This window comes from Bicyclus anynana, chromosome 20 (assembly GCF_947172395.1).
Source record: "Bicyclus anynana chromosome 20, ilBicAnyn1.1, whole genome shotgun sequence".
Taxonomy (NCBI): Eukaryota; Metazoa; Arthropoda; class Insecta; order Lepidoptera; family Nymphalidae; genus Bicyclus; species Bicyclus anynana.
In genome coordinates, this window is record NC_069102.1 from 3368325 (window position 1) to 3391836 (window position 23512).

At 36.1% G+C, this 23512-nt stretch overlaps 2 protein-coding genes across 4 annotated transcripts in view; one reads left to right on the forward strand and one right to left on the reverse strand.

Moving 5' to 3' along the window:
- LOC112052876 (probable beta-hexosaminidase fdl) overlaps window positions 1-23512 on the reverse strand; it is a 118357-nt gene that overhangs the window by 22101 nt on the left and 72744 nt on the right. The gene's annotated exons all lie outside the window — the stretch shown is intronic.
- The window catches only part of LOC112052878 (uncharacterized), a 32220-nt gene continuing 10854 nt past the window's right edge, over window positions 2147-23512 (forward strand). The window contains exons 1-3 of one of the 2 annotated variants that reach the window (XM_024092111.2): window positions 2147-2998; window positions 5937-6303; window positions 14004-14130. In XM_024092111.2, coding sequence (XP_023947879.2) covers window positions 6176-6303; window positions 14004-14130 — 255 coding nt within the window. In that variant the 5' untranslated portion in view covers window positions 2147-2998; window positions 5937-6175. The remainder of the gene's footprint in view (window positions 2999-5936; window positions 6304-14003; window positions 14131-23512) is intronic. The other variant, XM_024092112.2, reaches the window with a different exon arrangement.

Below are 23512 nucleotides of genomic sequence, written 5' to 3' on the forward strand. Positions count from 1 at the left end.
GTGTAGCATAAAGGCCTTCATACACTACACGACTATAAGTCAGGACGAGCAAGTTGGGTCGCCATGGCATTTTGCCATTGCAATATTGCTTGCATACAGTTACTAGACACGAAAGTGAGGTCACATGTGCGAATAGTTGCATATCGCAACTCAGTTTCAAAAATTCCAATTGTCAGTACGAGATAAATAGCATATTATCGTAGCGGATAAGGTTGTGATAAAATCAAAATGTCATTTATATAATTACTAACGGACGCCCCCGAGTTCGTCCGTCCTTAGACCTCTTTAATCCGGCCCTATAGTAAAATCCGTTCTTAGCGTATATCTACTAACTATAGACTACCTCCATGTCAAATTTCATCTTTGTACGTTAAGCGGTTTTCGAGATTTCGTGATGCCTGACCTTACGCATTTACCTATATATTAAGATGTATATAAAAATGTCGGTATCGAATTGTACACGATTATAAATTGAATATGTAAAATAGTAAGGCCCTCGAACCGGCTCAAGCTCAAAAAATTCGACATTTGAAAAGAAAGTAGGTCAAATAATGTTAAATTAAATCTTATTTAAAAATAAAACCGGGTGAAACTACTAGTATAACAACAAAGTGAGAATATTTATTCAGACACTTTTTGCACATTTTCCAAGACAGTTAACGTGACCTGTCAATTTTCATTCAAGTATTACCACCACGATATTACAACATTCGCTATCAAAATGTGTATTCTATACCTCCGAACAGTTACAAAATATCCGCATGCATAATGAATAAATATAACGGCATGCGCTTAACATACTAAATATTCTATACACTTCATACTATCTGGCATGCTTGTGCGAACTTTAACTAGTGATATGTGTGAGGCTTTATTCTAAACGTCCTTGAAATAAGGTTGAAAATCGCGTGACTTGAGGCTATTAAGGAACGTACGTACCTTGCGGCGTGGGGGACGGCTACAGGCGGAGTGACAACAAAGTTCACGGTTTGGAACCAAACGGCCAACTAACGCCAAGTTGGTGTGTGTATTGGATCAAGCGTTCGCTCGCGTTTACTTCATTTTCCTAAATAAATACAACTGATATTTATATTTTGTATGAAATGCACGATTGTCGATACATTCACAATGATATCATATAATAAATAATAATTGATTACATTATCAGTTTGTTGTCACGATTTTTAATACTAATCCTATTATTATATAAAAAACCCCGTGTATTTTCGTTCGTACACGTTCCGATTACATTGTATAGGACATATTATGTGTGTAGTGAGTCAAATATTATAATGAATTTGTGTAAATTTTAATATATTCAGAATTATATGTCCATGCATATTTTTAATTATAATTTCTTTTTAATCGACTTCAAAAAAAGAGGAGGTTCTTAATTCGAAGCGAATGATTTTTTTTTAATAATGAAATTATTTTTAATATTTTTTTTTTATTCTTTACAAGTTTGCCCTTGATTACAATCTCACCTGATGGTAAGTGATGATGCAATCTAAGATGGAAGATGGAAGACTAACTTGTTAGGAGGAGGACGAAAATCCACATCTTTGTCGGTAGGGTGGTAACTAGCCACGGCTGAAGCCTCCCACCAGCCAGACCTGGACCAATTAAGAAAACCTCAATCGGCCCAGCCGGCCAAATATTCCAAAAGGTACAATTATGATAGCATCGTGAGATCTTTTCAGTTTTAATAAGTACCGAGATATAAAAGGGACAGAAAAAAAAAGCTATGAATTTGTAAATCGATCGAAAGAGTAGGTGCCAAATACAAAATATTCTCAACGATTTTAAAAAGGGTTTAAATTACTTTGCATCTGATAGATATTGCCCGTCTATTGAGTAACGTAAATACCTAAGAAGAGATACGAAAAAAGATAAAAGATTGGCAGAATAAGATATTAAAACATTAATCTATTGAATCTGCCATTTTGCGAATTTCAAAAACGCAAATCATCAACTCATATTCGTAATATTTTTTTGTAAAATATGTACATGAAGCAAAAAATCAACTTAGGTAAAACCGAACACAAACGATGACCAAGTTGATCAAAATCTTACTTCATCATTAACACCCATATCGGCTCACTACTGAGCACGAGTCTCCTCTAACAATGAGAGGGGTTAGGCTAATAGCCCACCAAGCTGCCCAATGCGGATTGGCAGACTTCACACACGCAGAGAATTAAGAAAATTCTCAGGTATGCAGGTTTGCTCACGATGTTATTCCTTCACGTGATATTTAGTTTCTTAAAATGCACATGAAAAATTGGAGGTGTCAGTGACCGGATTCGAACCTACGCCATCCGAATTGAAAGCAGATGTCATATCTACTGGGCTATCGCAGCTCCTATCCAAGTCCTGCTTAGACTCTATCAAACATTAAAGCAAAAAATCTTCCATCTGATTTTATTAAATAAATACAGAAGTCGAGGAATTTCATATAAAACTTTCCGACCTACCGGAAATAAATGTGAAATGAAAGTACACAGACTAGCTCAGTTACAGTTTCCTCCATTTATAGATATCCGTAGAAGTTATTCAATTTCGGCACTCCTATCCGGAAATAAAGTTTAAAAAGCCAGTTCACTTTTCAAGGCGATGTATTTGAGGTTTGGAATGTTGGCGCCAATGTTGGTGGCGAATGTCGAATGTTTGGCGCACAGGGGTTGGGGGTGGAATGAGGAATCATTCGGTTACCGTGCCTCGTCGGCGCAGGACGTCGTCGCGTTTTGTCGCAAACTTTTGCGATCGTTACGTGTACAAATACGTTCGGTTTATCGAATTTACGTAAAATACGAATATTATGTCGAACACTTTTAATGACTACGTAGTTATGTGATTGTATGCTTTATGCAGGTACATAATTATTTATTAAATTTTTGTCTGAGATTAAATGTTTAGTAAATAATCTGCATACCGTTTATATAAAGTTAAATATGTTGAAAAGTTTTAATGACTTTAGTTATGTGAACGCTATTGGCAGGTAAATATTGTTTAAAATATTTATCGTATATTATAATCAAATTACTTTGATAGTTTTTTGTTCTGTAAATGTTTCGTATAAAATCAAAAGTACATAATTATATTATTGTGTTAATTATAATTTAATTATTGTGTTTCGTTTGTTAGAGTTACATAAAACACAAGTCATTGAAAAGTTTAAAAAATGTTTTTTCGTAATTATATGAATAACTTAATTAGGTGTGAATTTATTTAAAATTAATTAGGTGCTTTTACTCATAACAATCTTAACGATTAATTGGGGAGGAAGGAGAATTAAAAATACAAGTATTATTATGTTTAATTGGTTAAATTTATTTCATTATATTTTTGTTTGGTTAATTCTACTATAATAATAATATATGGATAGAAAGTTTAAATAACTATGTTCGTAGTAATGAAAATGTGCGAATATGATTCTTTTTAATTATAAATTATTTTAATGGCGTCACATTCGAATGATTATTAAAGTAATAACGAATGGTTGTAATGTACGAACGATGGATATCGAATAATTATTGAAATGGATTGTCTACGCATTCCATTATCATAATCATTTCATCATATAAATCGGTTTACTTTATTAATGACTAGCAGACGCCACGCGGTTTCACCGGCGTAGTGCCCGTTCCCGTAGAATATAATATAGCCTAGTTATTTCTCAACAATAAAAGATTCAAATCGGTTCAGTAGTTTCGGAACCTATTCAATGCAAATAAACAAACAAACAGTCAAATCTTTTCTCTTTATAATATTAGCATTTGATAGAATACATGTGAAGCGATTTTGACTGCATTAACTTCGTTGTAATTTAAAGTAACTTTTCGCTCTATATTTATGATATTTGTGAAATAAAACCTATATTTAGGCTTCATCAATAATAATCTGATCTGTAAAAATCGCATGCAAATCCGTCAAGTAGTTTCTGCTATAACCCTTATTAGATGATCAGACAGATACAATTTAAAAATTGATTTTTATCATCTTTAGCCTAGTTTAACAGCCTACCTTCCATACGAGATTTGGAGTTTAGACCTACCAAGCTGTTAAAATGTGACCTGGCGGGATTATGGTTATCTTTTCCCTATGTAATGTGCTCTCCGAAGCTCGGGGAGTAAACACTGCCAACTTCCCAACTCCGGGATCAATCGCTGGACCAACAAGGCAGCTGTTTTATAACTTCCTCTAATATTTTTGTATTTTATTAAAGACTAGCGGATGAACGCGACTTCGTCCGCCGCTCTTTAATCCAGCCCTTACAGTAGTATCGCTGTAAAAATGTAGTAACTTCTCCCGTTTTCCCAACATTTCCCTTCACTGCTCTGCTCCTATTGGTCGTAGCGTGATGAAATTATACTATAACCTGCCCAAGAGTATGAGGAATAATTGTACCAAGTTTCGTTAAAATCCGTCGTGTAGTTTTTGTTTCTATAACGAACATACAGACAGACGACAATTTTACCGATTGTATTTTTGGGATCAGTATCGATCACTAATCACCCCCTGATAGTTATTTTGGAAATTTATTTCATGTACAGAATTGACCTCTCTACAGATTTATTATAAGTATAGAATATAAGATACAAAACGTATTTTTTGTGTCTTTACAAAACGTATTTTTTGTGTCTTTGCAAAACGTATTTCTTGTGTCTTTTGTCTAAAACACAAAGAACTTCATTAGACCGACTTTTATAAATACATGTTACATAATTAAGTCTATAAAAAGTTCTAAAGATTTCAGTAGGTCAATATTCTCTGTCGGTTAAGTTATTCACAAAAGAATTTAAAATGCCCTTTGTCTAGACTCAAGTTCTAGGCAAAAGTATAAGAAGAGTTCGCCAGCTGCTGAATAGAAACCATAAAGGATAAAGACTGTTTGAAAAGCCCATCCGCATAATCTGTATTAGCGTTTATTCAGAATAAGTAGACGCCGCGCGGTTTCACCCGCGTGGTTCCCGTTCCTGTATGAATACGGGCTAAAATATAGCCTATAGCCTTCCTTGATAAATGGGCTATCTAACACTGAAAGAATTTTTCAAATCGGGCCAGTAGTTCGTGAGATTATCGCGTTCAAACAAACAAACTCTTCAGCTTTATAATAAGACCTTATGTAAGTATAGATTAGTGAACGCCCGCGACTTCGTTCGCGTAGAACCATGTAGGTATTTTGCGGTATAAAAAGTAGTTATATGTTGCTCTCTAACATCCAGCCTCCTCCTTTTTTTTAAAGTCGGTTAATAAATATATAATGTAAGCAAACACAAAATTATGCATGTGTGCGCTCAGTAGAGTAGTTAAATTCGGATTTTGCGGTGTCTTTGTATTATAAGATATCTAATAGTATAAAATCGTTGGTCTAAGCATATCCTTTCTCCTAACATGAGGGAGGCCTAGCCCTGAAAAAAATACCGCTAAAATAGCTATATATAATGTTGATAAAAAAAAAACAATAAAACATTTTCTCAAACAGATCATTAATAACAGAGTTAAATTGCCAAGTTGTCCGTCTGAAGACGACATCCGCTAATTGTATTCATGTAGCGCTCTCGGGAATGGTAATAAGGCACTCCAACAACAATTAACATTATTGGTAAAGAACAACATGAACTAAAATGTTGATCACGGTTATCCAATTTTAAAAGTACACTTCATTAGCGCTGTAACAATGTAACATGCGTTTGGAAACCTTGCGGTGTTCAGTTAAAAAAAAATATCTACGGAAGTATTGAAATTGTACTGAAGTGAAATTAAAATTCTACAACTGAAAATTGTAATTCTTCAAAATACTCCAATAATAAAATTTGCTAATGCAGGTATTTGAAAAATAAATGTACTAAATAAAAACAACTTGCAAGACATAGATATTCTGATAGGTACTTTTTATTTCTTTTTCATTAATTTTATATAATGTATTGTTACAGATGTGCCTTACAAGCGGCACAACGAAACCGAGCTGATAGCGCCAAGATTGAACGTTAAAACAATAATTTTGAAAAAAGAACGCGTCCAACGCGACGGTCGACGGTAAAGAGCGGCAGACGCGGCAGTCGCGCGGGCGACGCCGCGCCGAGCGGTTGTGGATCGCTGGCGACGCTGGTGCCACTTGTGTGTGGTGGCGAGCGTGGGCGCGAGCGCGCAGCGTAGCCCGCTCGGCTGGGCCATGGGCAGCTCGCACAGAATAGCCGCTGTGGCGGCTGTGTCGCACGCGAAACACTACTACAACTACACCAGACCTGATGTACAAACGGTTGAGTCGTCGCATTACACAGTCAATATATTTTTTGTGAGGTTAGTTTCATTATTTATATTATCCTGTTAGTTAAATGAGCGTTTTATTGAGTGTTAAGACAAGACAGTCGCGTAGCGTAATACCGCGCTACTCTGTGGCGAGAGCGCAGCGCGTCCCCGCTACTGCGAATATACTGTGCAATCCAAACGGAATCCACACTACTATAGCCATACTAGACCCTATACCAGACGTTATCGTTATCTCATAAAGCCGGAATTATATTATTTATCTGATAGTCTATGACGTCGATACAATAGATGAATAGTAATTATTATTATTCCACCTTTAGACGGTGAACATATCTAATCAGTTTAATTTTTTCAATATCACTAGTCTGGAGTGTTTTATAAACCAGCTGGTTAATGCGTCACAGTCGCGGCGCAAGTGTAACGCGACAGTCGCGCGTGCTTACCGTGAACAGCGAATAAAATATATGAATTACTTTTTTGTGCTCTTAGTTGACGAGACTAGCAGATTCTCATCGGATAAATACGTTGAAGAAAAGTATCACTTCAATAATGCAGGCTAATTCACTAACACTGACGTATGTTCTTAACTTGAGAGTTGACATATACGAAATTGAGGTTCTATGTAACAAATGTCATCCGGTGCCCTTCGTGGATATCATGCAGTAGGTAAATGACATTTCTCAGTTGATTTATTTCAAAAGGTTGTTAATAAATATCAAATTAGTGAATCGGCCAGCTGCAACGTAAAACATTTTCAAAGATCACAGACATAGTCACGGTGTACAGAGAGATACATCCTATATTTTGGCACATTCCATTTAAATTAGATCGTGTGAGCGATACGAGAATTTTAGTATAATATAAAAATAAACTTTTACTAGTATGTTATGATGCTTGTAAAATCGCCATAAAGACGCGTGCTCCGGCTATAACCAAGTTATTGCGTGTATGACTCGAAAATGTAAATATTAATAAAAGTGAGATATGACTATGTTGAATATTATTAGATTTCAAAATACAAATACACTGAATATTTATCGAGATAAAAATGTTGACTTATACTATAATTATACGGTATTGTATTCATAGATAGGTTACATGCCTATAAAATTATCGGAAAATGCGATCCAACTTTAGCTACTCCAATGAGCGCACAAACGCACAATTTTATGATTATTATATAGTTATAGATTATATTATTGTGAGGTATATATAGTTTTTAAACTTCCTGGTAACACAACTTTACATTAGGTATAGACAATATATATGTATTTATGACAATATTTATGTATTTATGACAAATAATACGAACATTTATGTATTATTTGTTTAAATAACTTTCATTGTTTATAATGCGACTATGAAATTAAGACAATTAGCCACATTTCCGCCTCACTTTGACATATCTATCGTATAAAATCTTTGGGTGCAATATCAAAGAACACTACAAATATACCTACTATTAATTTAACAAAAACTTAATTATAAAAGAGTGGAACTTCATATCCATTCTCTCACATCTTTCTCTGAATTGATTACACTTGACCTGTTTTTTTATATTTATTTGTATTTTTGTTTTATATTATCAATGTGTCAATAAGTTTTAAGGAAGACTGAATTAAAAAAAAACAAATGGCCTTCTTAGTTCAAATTATGAACTAACTAGCGGACGCCCGCGACTTCGTCCGCGTGGAATTTAATTTTTCACAAAACTTTTTCCAGGATAAAAAGTAGCCTTTGTATTAATCCAGGCTATAATATAACTTAATACTAAATTTCAGCTAATTCGGTTCAGTAGTCGAGGCGTGAAAGGGTAACAAACATTCATATCATCAAAATCATCAATTTTCGCAAATCTCGGGAAACCATGGATTTTTTCGGGATAAAAAAGTAACCTATGTGTTAATCCAGAGTAAAATCTATTTCCATTCCAAATATCAGCTAAATCGCTTCAGTAGTAGCGGCGTAAAAGAGTAACAAACATCCAAACATCCATACAAACTTTCGTGGTTATAATATTAGTAGGAAGTCTTAAAAATATGCGTTTGAAAATCAATATAAATCGAATAAATGTACTCGTGTAAATAATGTAATCGTGAATTTATGATACAAAAGCGGGCATACGAACATAGAGCAGTACTATGCGGTTCGAATGGTGATTTTCGTAAAATGCACATTAACTAAAAGTTGGAGGTGCATACCCTGGACCGGATTCGAACCCACACCCTCTGGAATCAGAGGCAGAGGTCATATCCACTGGGCTATCATGGCTCAAAAACTTACATAATATGAATAGTAATAGTAACTAAATGTTACAATGTATGAAAAACTTCAAACTTTGCAACAGCGCCAGTTCGTACTAATTATATTTGTCTAAACTTTGGTCGGACGTTAATTTCGACCGAGATTCACGTTGCAAGGGAAACCGCCGAGACTCAAATGTAGCTCTTATTTGATATGGAAATTAATTGACCGAGATCTCTTACTGGAATTATCACACTGAATATAAACGGTGCATTAGGTCACGACCTCTTTAACACTGTCGTAGGTAAATTGTCTATGTTGATGTATTTACCATAAATATTTTAGAATTTACCTAAACTATCGTTAGTGTTATTATATCCACACTAAGTGTGTATCGTGCCGCGTTGCAAGAACCAGCTTATGACTAAGGGCCCCGTATGGGTTCGAAACTAGTCGGGCATACTCCGACGTTGTATCACACGAATTTTAGCCGTGTTTCAAAATAAATAAATATTGTTTAACAGTGGATGTTTTCTACTTCGTGTGAAATTCAGTTAAACACAAATACCGTGGGAACAATCGAATTTTTCGGAATTATATAGCCTATATGTTGCTTAATAACCTCCTCTACCTTCCAATTAAAGTCCTATTAAAAGCGGACAAGCCGTTTCAAAGATTAGCCTGAACAAACACTGACAGACAAAAATTTTCAATAAAGCTTGTTTGTATTAAAGCTGAGAGAACACATTTATTTCGTCATTGTCTATATTAATTTTACTATTTACTACCGACGACGACGTCGACGACGTAACGACTTATCCTTTGAAAGTATTTTTTGGAAATTTAAGTCTAACTAAAATAAAAAAGGGGTTCGGTTTTTGACTTATAACTCAAAAACTATTTAAGATATTTGATAAGATAATTGATATATAAGTTTTTGAGTTATAAGTCAAAAACCGAACCCCTTTTTTATTTTTAGGTATTTGTTATAACTTTTGCAATTTTTGCGACCGGGCCTTCAATTTTTTCAAAAACTATCTACATTCAATTCCGAATCAATTGACACCACAACCATCATAGGAGACTGAGAAAAAAAATGTACTACAGGGCACATGTTAGTCCTTGTCCAGAAGGGGCGAATTCGTCGCGAATCGTATCGAACGAATTCATATGCGCCTTGTCGAAGTACTAGACATCAATACATCGCGTCCACAAGCATCGCGCGAATTCAAAATACGCACGTTAATCGCGTGAACTACGCCAGACTCACGCGCTTGATTCGCGCGTATTGCGTGCGAGTCGAGATATTAGGGATGCCTTGTTGCGTCTAGATCAAAGATTACAGTGTATTGCGAACTCTGGAGCGAGTGCACGTTCAACTCCATGTTTCGTACTGAATTCTTCCCCCAAAGGTCGCGCGTAATACGCGCGAGAGAATCGCGGCGAAGTCACCCTTTCTGGACTGAGCCTAAACCTTTGAACAGCATAACATACTCGTAAGTATATAGCTATAAAGTGCCCAGAAGTGCGCAATAAGATGAACCCTGCTCTTCCTATCCACGCACCCCGAAAGGTGAAAAGGTTAAGGGCCATTATTAGCCGCTTACCGTCATGACCTTTGCAAAGATGAATATCAAATGATGGGCCGCGGAAGGGCTCGAATGATAATTATATTTCGGGTGCAGACACTTTTCACCGGACTTTTTCATTGATTTAATATCAACGATATTTTATAATATAGATATGTTACGTGCCTACAAAATTACCGCAAAAATTGTACAGAACTCAGCTATTCCACTGAGCGGGAACTCAATATGTTTACTTACATTATTTATATATAGTTTTTACACTTCTTGAACACACAACTCGACATTGTAGACGATATTTAGGTATTATTTGTTTAAATAACGTTCGTTGTTGACCACAACTAACATTGAGTTGACTATAAATTTCCTCTATTTAGCTCTAGAAATATATAACAATATTTAATATCATTGCTCATAATAATACCTACCTACTTATTCTATATTTGAACTTATCTATTAATGTCGTGTCGAACTTATACTAGATATTCTTTAACCAGATTACATTTGACATTAACTTTGCGATGGTTATTACTGGCGACATTTAGAAATTGACGCATATTTATTGCGTCAAAGGATATTACAAATGTTATGATGAAGATGAGAAATTCAGAGCTATTACAATAATTATGATGAACCTCGCTTTGGATGATCAAAAATATTTTATTGATCTTTAAAAGTAAAAGATTTTGTTTTCCATGTCTTAAGGCGGGACATTATTTATACTAAGTAATTGAAAAAATGTTCCAATACAATTTATTCTCAAATTTTTCGCCTATAACTTTATTACTTTTGGTTCTACAGTTAAAAGTTACTTGACCAAAGTTGTATAGAATATTTTTTGTAGCAACTTTGACTTTTAGCAAGACCTATAATTTGTCAGTTAAACCATAAACGTTGTGAGTTGAGGCAGCAATTTATAGTTAGCGCAAGCAAATAGGGATGATGACAGTTTTTTAAATTGTATATAAATTAAGAGTACACTAATAGTAAAGCAATTTTGTGAAAGTAACAGGGTATCTGCGATCATTACTTTCGGAGCTACAGGGATTAAAAGGGTCAGATTTGCGGTACTGCCACGGATCCCTGAAAAACACCCCATACAAAATGGTACGAATTAATGACGTCGTAGGTACATAATGATCGTTAGATTTGTATGGGCGTTCAAACAAAATTACTAATATCTTTGTTATTTGTGCGTTTTCGTTTATAGTTCATATATTAAAAAATGTCACATTTAATGTAAGCAAGCTAAAGCTTTATGAACTTTCATCTAATTATGATTAAATTTTTAATAGATTTTGAAATTTTATTATTTTAATTATTTTGCAAATATCCAGACCATATTTGCTTTTTATGTATAAATTAGTTAACATTGACTTTATTTACCCGAATGTATCATAAAAACAATGTCAATTCAAACATAGTCATCATCCCCATTATAATACGCCTTTACAATACTTTACACGAAAATGTTTTTGGTAGGATTTAATATACGGGTAGGTATATTAAATAGATGTCCACATTCCCATATTGATACGCCTAACTTAATGGATGAGTTAACCCAATTCGTAGGACGGATTACTTGGTCGATTAAACTTCTTGAAAAATATTACTCGCTTCGGAAAATTGCAGGCACCGATTTAACTTGTATAGAAAATATCGATACCTACGTAGTTTGAGGGCGTTGCAAAACGGGAAATTTCTGTATAGAATGATGCGATTTACGTGTTTCATTAATAGGCTTTTAGGTGTGGTATAAATAAACAGAGTATTCTATTTCAGGAATTAATAAAAGCTCTTCGTGTGATTGTGAATATACTCGATCATAATGTTCTTAATTTAGTTCCGCAAGTTTCAGATATGTTATTTAATGCACGCCATTGACCATCAATTATTCACACGTTTCTGCAGCAACCACGACTATAACTGATGGTGCGTGCATGACGGCTCGACTTATGAAACGTCTTCGCTGCCGTTTCCGCTGCAGAAACGTGAGAATAATTGATCGTCAATGGCTGAAGTCAATGTTCTTGCCGTTAAATATACACATGTAACTATTTGAGTAATATTTGTTTAGATCCGTGATAGCCCAGTGGATATGACCTCAGCCTCCGCTTCCGGAGGGTGTGGGTTCGAGTCCGGTCCGAGGAATGCACCTCCAACTTTTCAGTTGTGTGCATTTTGAGAAGTTGAATTTCACGTGTCTCAAACGATGAAGGAAAAATATCGTAAGGAAACCTGCATACCAGAGAATTTTCTTAATTCTCTGCGTGTGTGAAGTCTGCCAATTCGCATTAGGCACGCGTGGTGAACTATAGGCCCCTCTCATTCGAGGAGACTCGAGCTCAGCAGTGAGCTGAGTATGGGTTGACAATGATGATGATGAAATATTTGTCTGTATTTGTTGTTAAATAACTAGTACCGGAGTGGTGATTATGGAAATTATCTTTCCTGATAAATCTGACCTTGATTCTAATGAATCTTAAAAAAAATAATAGAACTAAATCGCAGAACCACCTGCGAAGTCTGAACTCAAATGTATACAAAAAATTAAAAAAAATTGTAGAACCACCTGAGAAGTCTCTTTACTCAAACGTATACAAAGTCTACTCAAATGTACCTACTGAAATATATACAAAAAAAAAGATACAGTCAAAGTATGTATATACACACATAAGTATAGAAGATTATTTTTTTGCTAAGTTTTGTTCAAAATTTTCTTTGGTTTGAGGCTTATGTTTCGAATCCACTGCATGAACCAAGTCGCTTAATAGTTCAGGGATGTAACTCTACCTGTAACCTAAATAAAGACTAAAAATGACTTTGCAATTGCACGTTGTAGAGTCAACATTTCCTGAGGATGCTCCGGTTTCGGGGTGAAACGTACGTAGAGAGTATTTTGTCGGACCTGGGTGACGTTGTCGCATGGGTTCGTCGACTTTTCACGGATGATAGCAAAATAAATAAATCATTATATAATCATGATGAACTTCCGCAAAGTAACGCCTGCTTCTATCCAATATCTAAATAAAGACGTTAAGATTCAAGGTGTGACACTTGGCTTAAATGGCTGTATAATTCGTGCGTTACCGACTACTTCAGCGACTTATCGGGGTTACTGCCACGCGTAACGATTTGAGGGGATCTATGTAATGCCATTATTACCTTAGATAGCATGGGTATTTATGTAATCCATTCATACTGTTATGTACGCTGAAACTACTGAATGAGTTCAAATGAAACTTGGGACGATTTGAGACCATACGGCGTAGGTTAGACGGCTTCCGTGGCACAGTGGTATGCGCGGTGAATTTACAAAACGGAGGTCCTGGGTTCGATTCCCGGCTGGGCAGATTGAGATTCTTTTAATTTGTCCAGGTCTGGCTGGTGGGAGGCTTCGGCCGTGGCTAGATACCACCCTACCGGCAAAGACGTACCGCCAATCGATTTAGCGTTCCGGTACGATGCCGTGTAGAAACCAAAAGGGGTGTGGATTTTCATCCTCCTCCTAACAAGTTAGCCCGCTTCCTTCTTAGACTGCATCATCACTTACCATCAGGTGAGATTGTAGTCAAGGGCTAACTTGTAAAGAATAAAAAAAAAAAAAAAATCTTTTTGTGCAAAATCAAAAATGAAATCAGAAGGGCAGAAACAGGGGTTGAAAGTTAGTATGGAAAGTCCTTCATTTTTAGAGTTAAAGTTATACAAAATTGTCCATACATGGTCCCTAAAGTGGTGAAATAGCGGTTGAAAGTTTACATTGATCTACGTCCACGCGGACGAAGTCGCGGGCGTCCGCTAGTATAATATAATAGTACGGAATCGTGTGAGAAAGTCCGACTCGCACTTTGCCGGTTATTAAACTGTTGTTGTTGTTCTAACAGTAGTATTTTTCCACAGTGCAACGCTCTGTGGGATCCTGGTGGCGGTCTGCGCAGCCTGCTGGCGGAGGTCGTCCCCATCTCACAAGCCTGATGCCGTTGTTGACTACGAGGTCTACACCATCAGCGCTGACGACAGGTTGCAAGTAAGCCTCTTGACTATACCTCCTTATTATCAGCTTATTTTTAATCACTCACTGCAAACCTGACCCTCTTTTGTAGCTCTCAAAAATATGTATTCATTGTAGGTGTCTCTCTAAATTATGTATTTTTTTGTAAATATGTATTTTTTGTATTTCTCAAAAATATGTTTTTTGTCAGAAGGAGGGTAATATTTTTCGAGCATATGTATGTATGTGTGTATGTATGTCCATTTATTTGGCACGATCTACAGCCCAAACGGTTTTTGACATATGAGGTGTTACTGAGTTCGTCAGAACTGTGGTAGTGACATACTATGACATAATAAAAGGTCTGGCTTAAAGAAACTAAAAAGTTCGAAAAAAAATATTATTATAAAAAAAAATTGGTTGCCTGTAAAGTCGGTATACGGGCGAAAGTTTTACGTGACAACGACTTTGAGTGGTAAAATAATTTCAATGTGAATATTCATTCGTATAGTAGGAAGAAGGATGAAATAATAGTAACAATTTAAAACATTTATTTATACAAAGAATTATATTTAAAACATTAATTTATACAAAGAATCTCGCACTGAATTTCATATTAACAAAATTTTATTTTTACCTTTACACATACATACGTATTTATATACAAATATACATACAAAATGTATATTGTGTGGTGTGTATGCCTATCTCTCTCACTCTCTCTCTCTCTCGCTCTGTCTCTCTCGCTCTTAGGCAGGCGAACCATGCCCGTGCCTCTCACTCGCTCTCATTGTGAGCGCATAACGTGAGCGGAGCGTAACGCAGTTTCTTGAAGTGTATCTACATAAAGTTCTGACTAATTTCTTTTTGTTGCTGCAGGCGGGGATAAATAATACTTCCAATGTTTGTCACCGCATGACACCACAAAGGAATTAGTTACAACTTTATGTACATACTAACTGACGCGTTTTACCCGCGTGGTTCCCGTTCCCGTAGGAATACGGGGATAATATATAGCCTATAGCCTTCCTCGATAAATAGCCTATCTAACACTGAAAGCATTTTTCAAATCATACCAGTAGTTCCTGAGATTAGCGCATTCAAACAAACAAACTCTTCAGCTTTATAATATTAGTATAGATTGTGATACTTGTGTTTATCCTTTACAGTTCATTACGCTTAAGCAGTCGGGTTTTTTAGGGTTCCGAACGTACGTAGTACGGAACCCTTATGTTTTTTATAATAATTGAGTTAAATATTTTCTCAAACTATGTATATTGAATTACTTTTACATACCACTTTCTTTCTGACACGGCTCTCTAAACAGACAAGTCTAAAAATAGATCCATGTTACTCCGCAGAAAAAGGTCAGCTTTACCTATCATATTCTGCCTCCGAATAAATTTGATATTTGTACTATGGTCAACCTGACGTTTTTAGGTTTCTGTACCTCAAACGACAATACTGAATCTTATCAGTTTGTTGTTAGTCTGTAAAAAAAATCTGGGATGTAACGGAGGCAATTTTGTCGGAACTGAAGGTTCGACCTTCGTAAAAGTGTTGGACCCGAAGTCGGAACCAAAATTGAAATAATAAACGATGTTCCGACTTAACGGAGCCGAGCCGAAGCTCCGTAACGTCAGTCTGTATGCCTTTTTAGACCCTTTATTATCGATGCGAGGGTTCTCCCACTTAATACGGTAGGTCATCTACTTGTTCCGAACTATAAGTACTACATACCTATTGTTAACAAAAAATATAAACCTTATTATTATCAGCCTAGACACCACTCCAATGCCGGTTGGCTGGGACATAATTATCTCTTTTATATAATTCTTTACAACATAATTATCTCTTTACTATAACTATCACTCATTCATTTTATTAATAAGTTAAACTGTAAAATGACATAAAGACAGGATCTGGGGCAAGCTGCGATTCGTTAAGAGAAAATCAAATTTTCCCGTTTACTTAATTCAACTGAAATACTCAGCCTTTCACAGACAACAATGTTATTCTCACACTTTGTTTAAGTTTTAAAGTTGACTGCAGTGTTTGAGATATCTATACTGAGCAAACAAGGTAGGCAATAAACATATTTTTAAGCAAAACGGAGAATTTTCGAGAGGCTTCGGCTGTGGCTAGTGCCGCCAAGCGATCTAGCGTTCCGGTATGTTGTCGTGTAGAAACCGAAAGGGGTGTGCATTTTCATCCTCCTCCTAACAAGTTAGCCCACTTCCATCTTAGACTGCGTCATCACTTACCATCAGGTGAGATTGTAGTCAAGGGCTAACTTGTAAAGAATAAAAAAAAAGTCAGATAATCGCCAAAGCAAAGTGTGCAAAGCAGTTAAAAATAGCAAACAACTTTAGCGCCCTCGACGTCTTTAACGGAAGCGTCGGTTCCTGCCACAGTCTACCGTTTGCTTACTTCGTCACTTCATTTCCACCTAAGCTATGACGTCAGCACCTCAATAAATCTCTCTTGGAATTTTCACAGGTCAGCAATATCGTAAGATGTTTAAAATTTTCTTGGTGTAAATCATCGTATTATTCGGTGGGGAATATTTTTTATCACTATCTGTATTTCTCAGATCGTGTCCTTTGGGTATTTGTATGAAATTGTAAAATGTCTTTGGGACAATTTTTCCAGGGAAGCACTTCTGTCATAATTATTTTAGCCGTGCAGTAAAGTTTTTTTCAAACATTAATTTGAACACATTAAAAATAAAACAAACCAAGTAGATGGTCTACCTGATATTAAGTGGTAACCCATATTCGGCTTACTACTGAGCTTAAGTCTCCTCTCAAAATGAGAGAGGTTAGGCCAATAGTCCACCACGCTGGCCCAATGCGGTTACCTGATATTAACCATCTATACTAATATTATAAAGAGGGAAGATTTATTTGTTTGTTTGTTTGCATTGAAATAGGCTGAAACTACTGAACCGATTTGAAAAATTCTTCCGCTGTCGGGAAGCTATTCTATCCTCGGGTGCTATAGGCTATATTTTACTCCCGTATTCCTACGGGAACGGTACCTACGCGGGTGAAACCGCGTGGCGTCTGCTATAGTCTATAAACAGTGTAATATATCGCAAGATATGCTTGAAAGACGTCCTATAAATGTCCTACATCAACTGTTACAACTACAAACTCATGTCTTACTTGAGGCGTAGGTTTTAAGCCTCATGTTCCTGTAAAGTCATTTACCTATGTACCTTATAGTGGTAGCGTCCACTGATCCGGATCCGGACATTAAACGGATTTTTAATTTTACGGTAGACAAAAATCCGTTTGATGCGATGCCTCCGATGCGATGGACGCCTGACGTTAAATTCATAAAAATCGGTTATGTGTTTTTTACTATTTTTAATCAGTTTAGTGGGTTATATGAGAAAAGATTTAGACAGATGGACAGACATTTTAGTATGTGACATATATATAATATATCTTTTAAGACTCTGTCCTTCAGTGATTTTTAGGAGATACCAGGAATTCCTTACCATTTTTGCGTAAAGCTAGGAATAGGTGTAATAATAGTACATACTCGTAGAACGGGTTAGGGTTAAAAGTGAGGCCTTTCATTAAACCCTTTTTATTTCCGTCAGCCTTTGAACCGATGGCCTTTAGATTTGAGTTAACCTTGTAACCTTTGACGTATTGGAGGCTAATTTGATTGAAAACTTTCACGTGACAAACTTTAACATACATCTATACCTGCTTATAATAAATCTGTAGAGAGGTCAATTCTGTACATGAAATATATTTCCAAAAACTATCTATCTAACTAACTATCAGGGGGTGATTAGTGATCGATACTAATGGCAAAAATGTTATCAGTAAAAACTTTGTCTGTCTGTCTGTATGTTTGTTATAGAAACACTGCTTGACGGATTTTAACGAAACTTGGTACAATTATTCTTCATACTCTTAGGCAGTAGTAGTATAGTATAATTTTCATCACGCTACGATCAATATGAGCAGAGTAGCGAAGGGAAATGTTGGGAAAACGGGAGAAGTTACTCCATTTTTACAGCAATACTATTGTAAGGGATGGATTTAAGAGGTCTAAGGGCGGACGAAGTCGCGGGTGTCCGCTAGTAAAAAATAAATTTTAAAAACTATAACCCATCTACGTAATAAACAGGGGTCTATAAAGAACGAAGCAAGAAAATATTTCAGATAGAAATAGAGAAATGCATAGATACAAAATGGCCGTGGTCCCACCTATTATTTATTACTATATCCTATGTGTAATGAAGGTTTTCCTAGCATAAAGTAGGTACTGCCAAAATCATTACCCTTCCTTATGGCTTCGCCGTAGGCGTGTAAAATAGCTATTTTACTGCATAGGGAACAAACACATAAAGGCGGATTTATATTTGTCTTACGTGTCGTGTCGTGACTCATCAGAACAGAATCGGTATTATCAGAATCAGATGCGTCACGACACGACATGTCAGACAAATGTAATTCTACCTTAAAGACGGAATTATATTTATCTGACGTATCCTGTCGTGACGCATCAGAACAGAATCGGTATCATACATTTTGTATGCGACACATCAGAAGCCATAACGACATGCCACAACACATATGTGTAAACGTTGCCATACAAAATTCATGATACCGATTCTGTCCTGATGCGTCACGACATGCGTCACGACACGACACGTCAGACAAATATAAATTCTGCCTTAAGTCGGGTTGTATGTTGTTGAATCAGAAATGTTCACCTCAAATTCCCATCAGCGATGTTGCGGTGTCGAACGTTGTTAGCTCGTTTCCCGTCTGATATTGTTTCCATTGGTGATCAACATTGCGTTAAGACGGATCAATAATTCAATATGCACATTAGCTTTTAGCGATGTCTGTTCTGTGTACACAACAATACAATTTACAATTTAAACACCTTCAAGGCAAGAGTGAATAGGCATCTTTTAGGCAAGCGCGTTCCAACAGACCGCATTACCGCTTTGCATTAAGCATTATGGCTCAAGCCAATCTATAGGTACTAATATTATTAAAAAATGGTAAAGTTTTTGGTGTTGTAAGGGGTAATGTCTGGACCACTGAACCGATTTTGAAAATTGTTTTACTAATATAAAGCCACGTTTTCCAGTGTTATAGTCTATATTTTAGATATCATAATTAACAAATTAGGAATGATAAAAAGAGCCGATTACTATCGGTATATATTGTAGCCTTTCGGACTGTTGGCTCTCTATAAATAGACGTTGGCGTTTAAGCCTTTTAAACAAAAGAATTACGATTTTGACTTTTAGAACGCGATGGTTCTACCACAAAACAGATCCTCAACACATATATACAAAAACCTTCGCTTGAAAATATACATTAGGCTCTCTGCTAAATAAATTAGCGTTGGCTTTTTGCCAAACGAGTAAATAATCCCCCTCACAGTATATAATAGTCTGAAATGTTAGTTACCAAAAGCGATTAGGGCGATTCATCTTCTGAGGTCCAGTGGCTGGGGGCGCCTCCTGAGACGGGTGACAAGTGTAATTGACCTCCAAACAGACGTTCCGATTGGATTAAGCGCTGGTAGAGTTATTAGCTGATGCCTCCTAGACTATAGTATTGAGCAATCTGTGTCGTGTGGATATTCTTAAGTACTATAATTACAAATTACAAACTGATCAGAAGGTAGAAAGTATTATAAAGTTATTTTGTAGTTTCGTGGATACTTTTATGTTTTTAAGTCGGCTATATTTCTTCATATTTGTACTGCAAGCATAAAGTGTTAAAACAATACATTAATATTTTTACCTTCATCACCCCCCTCCCCCTTTATGTCGAATTTGTGAATGATCATTAAACACCGCTATTCTATGGGCCTCATAAGAAGGCTCAGAGTCACACAGCGGGCGATGAAACGAGCTTTGTTAGGAGTATCTCTGCGTGATCGAATCAGAAATGAGAAGATCCGCAGAAGAACCAAAGTCACTGATATAGCTCAACGCGTTGCGAAGCTGAAGTGGCAATGGGCGGGGCACATAGTTTCGATGGAAGTTGGGTTCCCAAAGTGCTGGAATGGCGACCAAGCACTAGTAAGCGCAGTGTTGGTCGACCCCCACTAGGTGGACTGACGACATCAAGCGAGTCGCAGGGATGCCGGTGGCTCAGTATCATGTTTGGAAATCACTACAAAGGCCTATGTCCTGCAGTAGACGTCCACCGGCTGATATGATGATGATGATGATTCTCTCACCCTTAGGAAGGTCATTTCTTCAATTTTTAAGGTGAGTATACCCTACCCAACTTCGAGGTATACCTATACAGAGGTATATTAGTACTATAAAAAAGAATCATTAAATCGGACTACTCTGTAAAAAGAGACGATAGATGGTTTTATATTACAAATTAATGGAATTGGAAAAATTTACTTCAAAATAAAAATACATACATAAATTAACGGCGCTTGTAGCTCGCGAATAGAAGCTCACTCCCCCATACGCTCAAATCATCAGAGAGCCTAGTGGCAGTTTTATACTGTTAGCGTTAGCGTAAACACGAATTACTAAGGAATTGAAACAGCGCCATCTAGTGGCACTACTGCACAACTGTTTCAATTCCATATAAATTCTCGTTTACGTCAACGCGATAGTAACAGTATGAAAATATTGAAAACTCCCACTAGGCACAGAGACTTTCTAATATATTAAGTAAACCACTGTATAAGAAAAACTCGGTGTTTTTACATAAGAACTTACGTCACAAACTTTAGTATTCGAGTCAAAAATAGACCTACGGTCACATTTCTAAAGAACTCGAAAAAGGAAAAAGAATAAATAAGGAACGGCTTAGCGTTGCGCAAAGGATTTCTAGGTCCCGCTTGAGGTGCTAAGTGAGATCTAATTGTTCTGGTTAGTCTTAAAGTGTCGAGTAATTTAGCTGTTCAGTCTAACGCTGAAATGTAGGCCAAAGGAGAAAATCCTTTCCAGTACACTTCAACTTCTTTGTAAAGAGATATATTCCGTATTAAAGAGATATATATTTCTTATTAAAGGAAGTATGTACCTTATTTTGGCGATATATTCCGTATACAGTAGCATATATGGGTACAGTTTTAGGAAGAGAACTTTTAAACGGTTTTAAAACCTGAGTTAACAGGTTTTAAAACCGACTGCGTAACAAGTTAAAATTAAAAAATAAATATAAGGCGACTGTCGAGAATTTAGTGAGATTGACTACCTACTTTTATAGTTAAAAATTCTTAACTCATCTTATATCTTCAAGTATGTACATAACCATTTGGGTCACGTCATATTTTTTATACAAAATAATATCACATCATACAATTGGTCTATAATGCTTAAGATGTTTACATCTTTAAACACATGTATAATTTTGAACTCATGTAACATGTGTTTATAAGTCGAAATATCGAAAACCGTTTGACGTACGAAGATGAAATTTGAGGAAGATAGTTTATCATCATCATCATCATCATCATCATCATCATCATCATCATCATCATATCAACCGATGGCCGTCCACTGCAGAACATAGGCCTTTTGTAGGGATTTCCAAACATCACGATACTGAGCCACCTGCATCCAGCGAATCCCTGCGACTCGCTTGATGTCGTCAGTCCACCTTCTGGGGCGTATTACTGGGCCATTCCAGCACTTTGGGACCCCAACGTCCATCGGCTCTTCGGAGTATGTGCTCGCCCATTGCCACTTCAGCTTCGCAACTCGTTGAGCTATGTCAGTGACTTCTTTTGCGGATCTCTTCATTTTTGATTCGATCACGCAGAGATACTCCTAACATAGCTCGTTCCATCGCCCGCTTTGTGACTCTGAGCTTTCTAATGAAGCCCATAGTTATTTGTCTAGTTTATAGATAGTTTATAATCAGTATTAATTAATAGATTAAAGTGGTCTAAGGGCGGACGAAGTCGCGGAAAGGATTGCGAAACATAAATAAATTCTTCTGAAACAAATCTAAAGCTTATATAATGATTTGCATTTGCAAAAAATTGCTTTGCAATTGCACGTTGTAGAGTCAACATCTCCTGAGGATGCTCCGGTTTCGGGGTGAAACGTACGTAGAGAGTATTTTGTCGGACCTGGGTGACGTTGTCGCATGGGTTCGCCGAATTTTCGCGGATGATAGCAAAATAAATAAATCATTATATAATCATGATGAACTTCCGCAAAGTAACGCCTGCTTCTATCCAAAATCTAAAGCTGTCACTCTACTTTATCCTTTTCAGTCTAACCATAACTCTATGTCTATGCCATCCTATCAGGCATGTATGTACATAGACAAAGTTTACGGTTCGATTTCGATTACTTACGCTAAGAGCAGGAATGTTGTACCAATATCGCCGAGTTAGCATCAACACGGCATATTTGGATGCAGAGGAATATTTCAAGAGATCCACATCCCGTATCTATTAGTTAGTTACCTGAATTACTACGTTTTCTCCAATATTTGAAGTAGAACTCTGATAAACTTATATGTCTGATGCATATATCAGTTTGTCCTATATCAGCATAGGCAAAACAGAAAAGACATATTGTCGACCAATACCGGAAGAGTAGAGTAAACACAAAATTGTGCCTATGTTCGCTTAGTGGAGTCGCTAAATTCGGATCACTTTTTGCAGTGATTTTGTAGGAACATAACATACTCGTATCACGTACATATAGGTATATTATAAAACTAGCTGACGCCGCGCGGTTTCACCCGCGTGGTTCCCGTTTTCTTTATTTAATAATCGAAATATTTTACGAGAAAGATAAATACATATCAAAGTAAGTTTTTTTGTTCATACAGTGTGCAAAAGTGGCTTAACTTGTCAAAAACAAATGAAATTATTATCAAATTCTTTTGAAAATAAAATACTCTATAACTCGAATATTCACTAAGAAAAAGGGTTTGCGGAATTTAAAATATAACGAAAGTAAGATATTCGAGATAAAATGCCTTTGAGGCTTCGTCAAGACCGCAGAATGTCAAGACATGACATGTTTTAAAAAAATTCTCGACTCTTTGTAGTTTAACTCTCAAAAATGTATTTGATGTTGAAGAGAATGATGGACATTTCTAAAGAAAAGTAGCTTTTTTAGCGATTTGTAGCGATTTGCTAATTTTGAGTTTGTGAAAATTTCTTAATTTACTAAGAGTTAAAGAATTTATTAATTTACAGGGCTAAGATAAGTTTTTTACAGTCGTAGATTGAAGATAATATTTATTGTGAATTCAGGTTACAGTCAGATCTTATTGAAATAAACGCCAAATTCTGCCTTTCAGCTTGCGATATCATTATCAAAATTAAATTGAAATTAACAATTATAAATTCACCCATATTATATGTCAAAACACAGATGCATTTTTTTTTGTTTTTTTTTTTTTTTGATGAAGTCTCCAACTCCATATAGTTATTT